Source organism: Anoplopoma fimbria, chromosome 12 (genome assembly GCF_027596085.1).
Source record: "Anoplopoma fimbria isolate UVic2021 breed Golden Eagle Sablefish chromosome 12, Afim_UVic_2022, whole genome shotgun sequence".
Taxonomy (NCBI): domain Eukaryota; kingdom Metazoa; phylum Chordata; class Actinopteri; order Perciformes; family Anoplopomatidae; genus Anoplopoma; species Anoplopoma fimbria.
Genome location: NC_072460.1, coordinates 16,556,328 through 16,567,936, shown reverse-complemented (window position 1 = coordinate 16,567,936; position 11,609 = coordinate 16,556,328). Strand labels below are relative to the sequence as shown.

Below are 11,609 nucleotides of genomic sequence, written 5' to 3'. Positions count from 1 at the left end.
TACCACATAATTTCATATGTGTTCCTTCATTGTTTGGATGTCTTCAATGTTAATCTACAATGTAGAAAAAAATAAATAAAGAAATAAAGAAAAACCATTGAATGAGAAGGTGTGTCCAAACTTTTGACTGGTACTGTACATGGGATTTGCAGTTTGTAAATTATTGACTCTATTGAATAAATATTGTCAGCCAAATGTTGTGAGTATAAAGTGGAGGTTCATATTATCATAAAATAAAAATACTAAAGTAAAGTATCACTAAATTGCCCTTAATTACTGTACATTTAGTTACCTGATTAAATGTACTTAGTTTCTGACCTCTTACAAACACTGCTGCTCTTGAACGCACCCCTGTTTGCCCCGGAAGTGCTCGTGTGAGGGTTATAGTATTTGTGTTGTGTGTTGTTGTTGTGAATGAAGTGAGCATGGACTCCTTTCGTATCACAATAAAAGGTCGGTGTAAACTTTCTACTGATATTTAAAGTCTTTACTATTCATAAAAAAACACATGAAGAAACGTTAGCTTAGCTTTCCGCAACGTTGATGCGTTTCAGTAATGTATACTAGCTCACTGTGGCTAGCAGTTAGCAACACCGCTAACTTCTGGGGCTAGCTGCTAGCTGCTAGCCAAGCTAACATTAGAATAAGTCTGAAGGCATGGACCCATATTTGAACATAAGTTGTCATTCATCTGCAGGTTGATTGTAACTCACTCATGATGAACTTTGACGGTCTGGACGCGGGGATGGGTGAGTACCAGTCCAGCCTCCACGGGACCCTGGAAGCGGTGATGGAGCCCTCCATGGACCCCCACCTGAACCCCAACCTAATGCAGGGTGTGGAGCTGGACCCAGAGGGACTCGCCGTGTCAGGTCCCGAGCCTGTGCACCTCATGGAGGGGATGTTTTCTGAACTACACAGTGCAGTTTCAGAAGGTGGCATCCCAGTCACAGCGACGCATTTTGATCTCCAGGAGGAAATGCTATGGATGGGAAACCACAGAGTAAGATTATTATATGGTTCTGATGGGAAATAGTGGCTAAATAAAAGTATAGTACATCCTGCATGTTTCTGAAAGACACAGTCTGCCTTATGTTGAATGTAAATACTTTGTTATTCTATCTTATTCCTTTAATCATTCCCTTTAGGGTCATGTCACCTCATTCTTTGGACCTACAATGGGCCGCCATTCCTCTTTCCAAGCGAGTACATCAGATGACATCCGACACATTCAGAGTTTGGAAACAGGCGTCCTGTTCCTTTCCAAGTGTAACCTCAAATGCCACACTCGCGGGGGCCTTGTTATGTTTGATTACCCGTAAGTGTCACAAAGTATTGACTGGGACTATTGTCCTGGTGCAGAGATAGATTGTTGACAAACTGCAGCCGTAAAATAATGTGATCACTCACAGAATTCATTATTCTGTATGTTTACATTCCAGGATGGATGAAGGAGCTGATATGCACAGTCTCCTCATGACTGATAACAACACCTTGCTCATGGGTGGGCTGCAAAACTATGCGATTGAACTTGACTTGAATACGGTTCAAGAAACCCAAAAGGTGAGAGATTATCAATGCATCTATCTGCATAGTATCTATAGTGCAGCACTGGAACGCATGACATAAATTCTCACATTATATAAAGTAACATGTAAGCAAGTGATTGACTGTTTACCTTCTTGTCGTGTGTACTCGCCAGTTCAATGTTGATGTACCTGGAGTGGCAATTATGCGCCAAACCGGTCGTTTCTTCTTCTGTGGTCACACTTCTGGCAAGGCAAGGACGACTTGATCAAATCATTTTATTAAATAAACTTTTTTTTTTCTGGCTAACACATCATTCACATTCACTCTCTTCTTGAAAACAGATTACCCTTCGGGACTTGCGTAGCTTCAAAACAGAGCACGAGTTTGATGCGTTCTCTGGCAGCCTCTCAGATTTTGACGTGCATGGAAACCTTCTGGCTGCGTGTGGATTCTCCAGCCGAGGAATGAACGGGTTGGCATGCGACCGATTCCTCATGGTGTATGACCTTCGTATGATGCGAGCAGTAACCCCACTTCAGGTGCATGTGGACCCTCTGTTCTTGCGCTTCATTCCGACCTACACGTCACGCCTGGCGATCATCTCACAGACAGGTATCAGCTGGGGAATGTGGGGTCAAAGTTCTGTAGTTTGGTGTTTCCCTCTCTTTTAAAATGCCAAACCATCGCAACCCAATTCACAGTAGGCCTTTACTATAAATCGTGAGAAGAGCAAATTTGTGTGTTATTGCAAAGTTCATGAGCATTTTATCTGCATTTCTGCATCACCTTATATTATCTTGAATAGATAAGCAAGCCACTTCCAAGAGACAAACATTTGATAAATTACAACTTTGTTTTATGCATGTGTTTATAAAAAAGAATTATGAATGAGATCAAATTAATTAATTTAGAGAAAGTTAACATGCTCTTATTTTTTCTTCTCATCAGTAAAACAAACAGAATGTATGCTAGCTTTTCATATAAGATTCAGTTTTATAAGTAGGCTACAATAATCAGAACAATACGAACATTACAACATTGTATATGTCCCCGCTGCAGGACTAATAAAGGATTATCTTATTTTAATCATTCAGGCTCCCTCATGTGGCTCAAATGTGTACTGCAGATATAAGTGTTTTAAAAAAAGACTAGGGATGAAATTGTGCAAATTTATTTTGAGAATGCTAAAAATCCCCTGCGACCCACCTGTGGGACCCGACCGATACTTTGGGAATCACTGCCGTAGTTGGTGTGTTTGTAGACTTATTTCTCCTTGAGAGTTTGGTCAATAAACGTGACACATAGTCTTCATTATAGGAACATCAAGATTTCAGATTTAACATCACACTTAGATACCTAAGTCACGGCTGAAGTGTTTTCTAAATAGTGTTACTTGAGAATGAATCTTCAGGCTACATTTACCAGGATTTAGGTAAATGAGTGAAAATGATTTCTCAGTACTGACACATGAATCTTGAGAATAATGTTCCAAATCCTGTTTCTTTGTCCAGGTCAGTGCCAGTTCTGTGAGCCCACTGGTCTCGCCAATATGGCGGACATTTTTCACGTCAACACCGTGGGCCAGCTGCTCATGAGTTTTGATGTATCGGCCAGCAAACAAGCCCTGGCCTTCGGGGACTCGGGGGGATGTGTTCACCTGTGGTCTGACGCTCCAGAGGTTTCCTTTAATGACTACTCCCGGGAGACAGAGTTTGCTCTGCCTTGCCTTGTGGACACGCTGCCTCAGCTGGACTGGAACCACGATCTGCTGCCCCTCTCGATTATCCCCACGCCGCTGACCAGCACAGAGCATCTGCTGTCAGACTGGTCCGCTGCAATGGCTACACCCAGCCCCAGGTAACACAGTCACAAGTACTATATCTTTACCTCAGCTGATTTTGCATGACTGGCAATGGCAACACTACATAAAAGTCACACCACTTACATTGTTTGTCCACAAACTTTTAAAAACACATCAAATCTGCGTCTGAAAATTGTCTCCAGCAAATACACCATTTACTCCCAGCTGTTTTAGGAAATGATTTTGTCTTTGTTAAAAATGTAACTAATATTTGTGACCAGATCTTAAGAATTTACGTCTTCAGTAGGAACCCATAGGCTTGGGACCAAGAACCCATAGGCTTGGGAGTGCCACAGGCAAGATAGGGAAGTTGGAAAGTACTGAGAGATAGACACTGGTCTTTTCATGAGATTTGTTGACAATAGCAGAAATAAGCAACAGTGCCAGTTTTATCAAAATATCAAACTGGGATCTATGATCTCACATCTTCACTTTATTTCATGTTGTGAATCACATTTGGAGCAACGTGAAACACAATTTGAGCGGCCACACTGAGACACATTACATATTACATCACCACTTAATGGGTATACAATCTGATTTGAATGTAGTTTCCCCAGATTAAATAAAAGTATTAAACTTTGGCAAATGTGACCTAAATTTGAATGTGGACTGCTGCTCCTCACATAGCATATTATAATCTGTATCAAAGTGTCTCATTACTCAGCGCAGTCATGTGATACTTAATACATTTTTTTCATATCAAAGATCAGTCAGTAAGTTTCCCGTTTATGAAATACAAAAGTCCTGCAATAAAATCCCTTTATGAAGGTAATTTTGGTAATTTTGGTGTTGGTGATTCAACTAGGCCATTTTGGAAGCTGTAGTTTGTGGTACTGTTGATCTTCATTGCATCTTTTTTTTTATTATGAGTCAATCCTCATTGATACTTAAATGATACTTTTCATCTTATAACATTGGACCTCATGCAATAACTTTTTTTTTTGCATTCTTATCTCAACTCTCTCCTAATTTTTTTCTTACTGTGGGTTTGTATGCGTGTGCCACGTCGGATTCATCAAATGCCCCCAACTTCAGATAACTATGTAATGACCAGCGAAGACATGATTAATTACACCTAAGCATTTATGAGAATTTGAATTACTATAATTAACGCCCCAATGATACTATTTAAGGCTAAACGCCCTGCCCCAGAGCTGCTTTCAGAGTTCCACAGAGGAAAGTCAATAACTTTGTCAGCGTCAGCAGCAGAAATACTAGACCTGCTAAAGCCAAGAAATGGGGAAAAACTGCCGTCAACGCTGTGTCACCTGATTGTCTCACTGTCACTGAAAACAGAGAAGAAATGTTTTGATATGAAAATGTCTCGCCACATCAAAGCAATCAATGAGAATGGCGGGCGGGGGTCAAATCATTTGAGTCATTTTGCAGTTTGACATTTTCATATTGATATTGTAGTTTTATACAATAACATTAAATTCTTATTCAAATGCAAATTAATATATTTACAATTAAATTAGCCTTGATTCAAATTGCAGAGTCAAACAGTGTAATTTAAGTTTTTCAAACTTGAAATTGCTTCAGAAATTAATTAAACATGCAATTCTTACTGAACTTTGGCTTGGATAACAGCAGACTAATTTCACATTACTCCTATGAAAAGTCTGGACGACTTGTAAATTGTGTTTAGTTACGACCAAATCTGTTCCTACAAGAGGTTCTTGAATGAGGCCCATTATTGTTCTTTCCAACAGACGAGCTCCTCCTGTGGACCCAGAAATCCTGCGCACCATGAAAACTGTTGGGTTCATTGGTTATGCAGCAAATCCTCGTACCCGCCCTCGGAACCAGGCATGTCAAAAACAAACAATGTAGATATTAAACTACTTCACAATAGCCTTTTTGTTGTTGTAAAGCTGTCAAATGCAACAAAAAACATTATGTAAACAATCTTAATATAGTGTAATTTCCGCAAACAATTTTTTTTGCTGTGTTCAGTGTCGCATTCATACATAGATTTCAACAATCTACTATCAATTTTCCTGTCTCATTTCAGGTTCCTTACAAAATTAAAGATGTGGAGCTTGATTATGATAATTACAACCAGGTCCCTGAATCACCAATTGGACGTGATGAAGAGCCACATCTCTACATGGTGCCGAAAAAGTACAGAAAGGTTGGACTCAACAACTTTATAATTTTTCATATAACAGCACTGTTGGAAATTTTTGTTTATCTTTTAATCATTTGTTTGCTGTTGCTGTGTGTGAAAATATGTTTGATCTTTTGTGCTGGATCAGGTCACAATTAAATATTCTAAACTTGGACTGGAGGACTTTGACTTCAAACATTACAACAGAACCTTGTTTGCTGGTCTGGAGCCTCACATCCCCAATGCCTACTGCAACTGCATGATCCAGGTAAGAAACTAGGAAGGTTTTTAGTAAAATTAAGTTAGTTGTTGTTTTCTTTGACCCATGCTCAGTTGTTGTTCTCCTGTTTCTGTGTTTGCCCGTTAGGTATTATATTTCTTGGAGCCAATCCGGTGTATAGTGCAAAATCATTTGTGCCAGAAGGAGTTTTGCTTGGCCTGTGAGCTTGGCTTCCTCTTCCACATGTTGGATTTGTCACGAGGAGATCCATGTCAGGTAGCTGTTTGTTAATAATTCTCTAAATAACAGTAGGTCGATCCCTAATCGACATTGTGTTGCAAGTACGCATTGTATCCTGTGTAGATTCCCTTAATCCAACCTCTCCTCCTCCTCAAGGCCAGTAACTTCCTCCGAGCGTTTCGTACCATCCCAGAAGCCTCAGCGCTCGGTCTGATCCTCGCAGACTCAGATGAGCAAACGGGGAAGGCCAGACTCGGTCGCTTAATCCAGAGCTGGAACCGCTTCATCCTCACCCAGCTCCACCAGGAGACGCAGGAGCAGGAGGGCCCACAGGCCTACAGGGGAGCCAGCAGCAGGTCAGAGCAGCCGACAGAAATAGAAAATGTGTCCGGAGGTATTCTAGGTACAAATTAGGGAAGATGTGAAGATGATCACTAATGTGTAAGACACATTTTTGCAGTTCTCTGGGTTCTTCTGGTGAGTCCGCCATCGGAAAACTCTTTGGATGTGAAGTTGAGAACAGCAGCCTGTGTCGCTGTGGCAAGGAGACGGTCCGCTCCTCCCTCTCGCTACTCTTCACCATGCATTACCCCGAACAGAACTCTCAAGGTGAGTTCAAAGTACTCTTTCAAGCTGCTGTTTTATAGATAGTGTTGTGCAGTTATCATGTTCCTCAAGCTTGGCCCTGTTAGACAAGTGTATGGATAACCTGGTGCCAAATAAAAGTAAATAATGATAAATAACTATTGACAATATACTCATCTCACTTTGACTCGTCAGAAAAAACAGTAAAAGAATATGACTTTGCTGAGATCTTGAAGAAAAGCATCTGTCTGGAGCAGAGCACTCAGGCGTGGTGTGAAAACTGTGAGAAGTATCAACCCACAGTGAGTTACAGCTCCCATTCAGGCACATCATATTAACTAACAATACTCTTGTAGTCTTATTTAAGTATTTTCTGCATCACGTGTGCTTCTGCGTGCCACTTTAGGTTCAGACACGCAACATTCGATGTCTCCCAGATGTTCTGGTCATCAACTGTGAGGTAAACAGTGTTAAAGAGGCGGAATTCTGGAAGGTTCAGGCGGAGGTAAATGACATTCATTTTGGTTTTATTACCGTCCTGGCTGTTTCAAATACACTTTATGTAATTCATATCATATCTGTCGTTTACAGTACGCCTTCAATAAGGCCATGCAGAAAGAAGCAATGGAACCTCCAAAACCTAAAGAACCCCCGCCCATGCCCACCGAGTGGTGCTTGGAGTAAGAGCTCTTTTAATATAATATAAGAAATAGTTTTGCATCATTAATTATTTCCATTATCAATTAATGTTTTCGATTAATGAATGAATGAACTGTTTAGTCTATAAAACATCAGAAAATGGTAACAAGAATTTTCCCAGAACTCTTCAGTTGCTTTTTTTTGTCCTGACAAGAGTCAAATTTTATAAAAGAGGCTCACATGTCTGGAAAAAATGTATTTTAACAATTGATAATCAATGTAGTTTCCCATTAATTGACTGAATGAGTAATTGTTTCAGCTCTACAAATAACATCATTTGTATCAGTTGAATGGGTCTGAACACCACTTTAACTTCTCTTTCACGTCACTGTACATCCAATGCAGCGGGGAGGGCATTTGCAATATGGAGGGCATCACCTTCGACACGCGAGCAGAGGATCTGCGACACGTCTGGATCCCTCTGGCTCTCAAGATGTGCATCAGCAAAAGTCAGGGACTGGAGATCAGCAGCTGGCCTGAAGGAGAGGAGGTGAAGGAGAAAGATTTTCATTAAAAACACAATTTTTGAATCTTGATTTTTAGCTTGTGTGTTAATATTTACACGCAACAAACAACTTGTTACATCGTCTCCGATCAGTTAAGTGATGCTGAAGAGGAGGAGGGCGCATCGGTCTACGACTTGGTGGTCACGGTGCCTCACATCCTGGACGCTCGCACAGGTGGAAACTTGGTTGCGCACATCAAAGTAGGAGAGACCTACCATATAAGAAAAGAGGTGAGTAAAGCTTAGATTAGAAAATACAGTCTGAGAGATACTTCCTTTTGCAATGTTCAGACAAAGTGTAGTAAATTCTGTGTCTGTTTCAGGGAGTCACACATCAGCAGTGGTACCTCTTCAATGATTTCCTAATTGAGCCAATTGACAAGGTAAATATCTGATTTAATTTATGCTCATGACATTTGATGTTTCCAGTCATGTCAAAGTATTATGTTTTTATTTGTCAAAGACTGAAGCTGCCCAGTTTGATGTGAGCTGGAAAGTGCCAGGCATTCTGTATTATGCCAAGAGGAACCACCACACCAAATACGACCTCCGCAGTAAGGACGACAAAAATCTGGAGATTTTACGTGTAGGTTTGTGTTCATTTATTTGCCTGCTCACGCTTTGAGGTTTGTCTCAGTCAAAAATCCCATAGATGCCAGCGTGCTGCTGACGGAGGCCTCGTTGGCTCGGAAGCAGAGGAAGAGCCACGCCACTTTCATCCCCCTCATGGTCAGCGAGATGCCGCAGGCCGGAGACTTGGTGGGGCTGGACGCTGAGTTTGTCACACTCAACCAGGTGAGTCTGGATATTATGTCATGTTATGCAGGTAGAACATGTTCAGAGGCACTGTAGTAACCTGCTTACTGTAAAGCTGTGTTTATGTATATCAATAATTTACTTTGTGTGTGTTTTTCAAATTAATCCTGTCAGGAGGAGAATCTGACATGAACATCCAAAAAAGAGAAATAATGTCCTGATAGATTGTTTTATAATTATGAGTTTTACGAGATTCAGCTCAATATAAATAATATTGTTGAGCTCTGCTTAGAGTATTATTATTTTTGTAATCTAACTATCTCTATATTATACAGTGTGTTGATGCTCGTACTTATGCATTTTATTTTTTTATTGTAAAGTCATCTTATTGTGGTCGGACACTTTGAATAAACCTCATGACTGCGTGTTTGCAGGAAGAGGCGGAGCTTCGCAGTGACGGCACCAAGTCGACCATCAAGCCCAGTCAGATGTCCGTGGCCAGGATCACCTGTGTGAGGGGTCAGGGGCCCAACGAGGGGGTGCCCTTCATCGATGACTACATATCCACTCAGGAGCAGGTGAGTGTAAAACAGCGGGGGGAAAAAACAGTGAGAAAGAAGTGTTGAATACTATTGAAACATGATACACCTCACAAATAATGTATTACACAGGGATTACACCTTTTCCTGATCACTACCTATATCATGTTGCCTTCATTGTCAGTAGACAATAGTCTGTCCTTTTGTTAGTGAGGATAATACACTCGTACACAATGGAGGATAGTCTCTTATAAGTGCATTCAAGTAGAAGACATTTGTTCAGACTGCAGATCAAGCAATTCTGGAAAGTTCTGAAATGAGTAGCACATCAACAGAGGTTGAACTGTGTTTTTCTTTTGTTTGCTTTCCATCTTTCTGACACACAAGAAGTATGCATCACAGAGAATTTCCCGATCTTTAATTCTGCTCCGACCATGATGATGGGTCACTTGTTCCGTGTTTGTCTAGTTGTACAGAAACTATACTGAGGCCTTTCTTCTAACTTGATGGAAATGACTGTATTTATTAGTTGTGATGAAAGCTGCAAAGTCAAACAATAACCCTGAAGAGGTAACGTACTTCTGCTAACGTGATTATGTGCAACAGCCGCTCTTGATGTAGGCCCCTAACACTTCTGAATGTCTGTTCTTCCAGGTGGTCGACTATTTGACACAATATTCTGGCATCAAACCGGGAGACCTGGATGCAAAGATTTCCTCAAAGCATTTGACCACACTGAAGTCCACTTACCTAAAGCTGCGCTTCCTCATTGACACAGGAGTTCGCTTTGTTGGTCACGGCTTACAGAAGGACTTTCGGGTTATTAATTTACTGGTACGTTATTTCACAACTTAGTCAGATTTTTGTTTTTAAATGGATAATTTGGGTTGGCTGTGAAGTACATGGAAGTACATACTTAAGTCTGTTTCTTTGCTGTTTTTAAGGTTCTGAAAGACCAAGTCGTTGACACCGTCTACCTGTTCCATTTACCCCGCAAAAGGATGATTTCTCTGAGATTTCTCGCCTGGTACTTTCTAGGTAAGGTTAAGGTGGCTATGATCAATATTTTGCTATAATAAACAGATGACTTGTGATGCGAAAGGGTCGGCGCTGGGATTAGCAAAGGGCTTAGGAAAGAAGCTGTTTCTCTTTTTTTTTCAAAAAGAAATCTGATTGTACTGAAGTCTTCAAGAAAACAACCCTACTTCTCACATGTCAGTTGTACTGGGCTCCACCCTCTCATCACTTCTTGTTGCAAAAAACCAAGTTGGCAACGGCCAAAAACCAAGATTACGACATACAAAATTTCAAACTTGTGGCTTCAAAACCGTAACCAATGGCTGACGTCACAGTGACTACATTCACTTCCTTTAAAAAGTCTGTGGTTAATAAAGACCTGTAGCGAGGTGCAAACAGGAGAGGCTGGATGAGGTGGTGGGCTGGGTTGGAGGGAGCGCTTGTCAATCAATGAAACCACATCATCACTATAGTAAACTGATGCTTCATGGTTGAGATGCAGCCTGAATGTCCTTTTTTTTCTTTCTTTGTGGCTCCTAGAACTCAGCATCCAGGGGGAAACCCACGACAGCATAGAGGATGCACGCACCGCTCTGCAGCTGTACAGGAAGTACCTGGAGCTGAGTCGCGGAGGGGGGAACGACGAAGTGAGGAAGGTCCTCAAGGGACTCTACGAAAAAGGTCGCCAGCTGGACTGGAAAGTCCCGGAATCGGAAACCGGAGATGGTCAAGGTAGCCCAAAAAGTACGACGTACCATTGAATTTGATGCTGATGTTGATGATGTGATAATGAGTTCAGAATAGAGGAGTTCATGAGATTGAAAGCACTCTTTTTCCTTCAACAGGTGCTGCTGTGTTTCCCTCTGTGATGGGGCTGTGAGCTGCTCTGTGACATCTTCCCACTCCAGAGTTTTGATTGACATCTGCTAGTTCAGTTTTTGTCATATTTTGTACTTTCTTGCATTTATTTTTGCATTGTGTACATTGTACATGAAGGTCTTTGTTGCCCGTACAGTCCACTTCAGCAAGGTGTCCGAGCAGTTTTAATTATGTCAAAATTTGTCCTGGAAAGGTTTTTGGAAAAAGAAAATTTGTAATGTATGCTTTTGGAGGCTTTTTTTAAAAAAAACACAGAAAGCAACATGTTTTTTGGTGCATGTAAATAAATATATGTATCATAAGCATACAATGACTGGAAAATACATTCTACATTATTAACATGTTATTTGTGAGAAATCTATTCAAATTTTAACGTACGCTCATAAGATATTGTTGACTAATCAATAAGATATCAATTAGGATCTCCAAAGAATGATCGTAGTCTAATGGAGACTTGATTTCCCATCCTGGTTCTGTTTGACTCAACGTGCTTTCTGTTTGCAGCCACTCTTGTGAACAAACATCCTCTTCAACACGACCTTCTCTGTATGTCGACATGTCGCAACTTGCATTCAGAAGTGATTTGAATGGAGTTTGTCATTGATACATCTAAACAAATGAATGTAAAGGGAAAAGGTCAGATGTTTTGAAATTACCCTACAGCA

At 40.8% G+C, this 11,609-nt stretch overlaps 1 protein-coding gene across 2 annotated transcripts; it reads left to right on the top strand.

The window, feature by feature from the left end:
* Nucleotides 1–357: 357 nt before the first annotated feature.
* pan2 (poly(A) specific ribonuclease subunit PAN2) lies at nucleotides 358–11,255 on the top strand. Of its 2 annotated transcripts, none has more exons than XM_054608534.1 (26): nucleotides 358–453; nucleotides 698–1,003; nucleotides 1,149–1,318; nucleotides 1,443–1,563; nucleotides 1,703–1,780; nucleotides 1,872–2,142; nucleotides 3,042–3,387; nucleotides 5,107–5,203; nucleotides 5,409–5,528; nucleotides 5,653–5,772; nucleotides 5,872–6,000; nucleotides 6,121–6,320; nucleotides 6,425–6,573; nucleotides 6,745–6,851; nucleotides 6,956–7,054; nucleotides 7,141–7,229; nucleotides 7,594–7,738; nucleotides 7,847–7,984; nucleotides 8,077–8,136; nucleotides 8,217–8,307; nucleotides 8,391–8,548; nucleotides 8,944–9,087; nucleotides 9,703–9,882; nucleotides 9,993–10,086; nucleotides 10,606–10,797; nucleotides 10,911–11,255. In XM_054608534.1, the coding sequence occupies exons 2-26, from the start codon at nucleotides 716–718 to the stop codon at nucleotides 10,943–10,945; spliced, it is 3,621 nt and encodes a 1,206-aa protein (XP_054464509.1). In that variant the 5' UTR covers nucleotides 358–453; nucleotides 698–715; the 3' UTR covers nucleotides 10,946–11,255. The 2 variants fall into 2 exon arrangements, with proteins under 2 accessions (XP_054464509.1, XP_054464508.1); XM_054608533.1 differs by having other exon boundaries at nucleotides 10,606–10,809.
* The last annotated feature ends 354 nt before the right edge of the window (nucleotides 11,256–11,609 follow it).

What these genes read in the sequence shown, in the direction of transcription:
- pan2 (XM_054608533.1), top strand. Translation starts at nt 716, where the DNA reads ATGATGAACTTTGACGGTCTGGACGCGGGGATGGGTGAGTACCAGTCC. An exon ending in GTACCCGCCCTCGGAACCAG is followed by an intron (nt 5,204 to 5,408) that starts GCATGTCAAAAA and finishes GTCTCATTTCAG; the next exon opens with GTTCCTTACAAAATTAAAGA. An exon ending in TGCCGAAAAAGTACAGAAAG is followed by an intron (nt 5,529 to 5,652) that starts GTTGGACTCAAC and finishes GTGCTGGATCAG; the next exon opens with GTCACAATTAAATATTCTAA.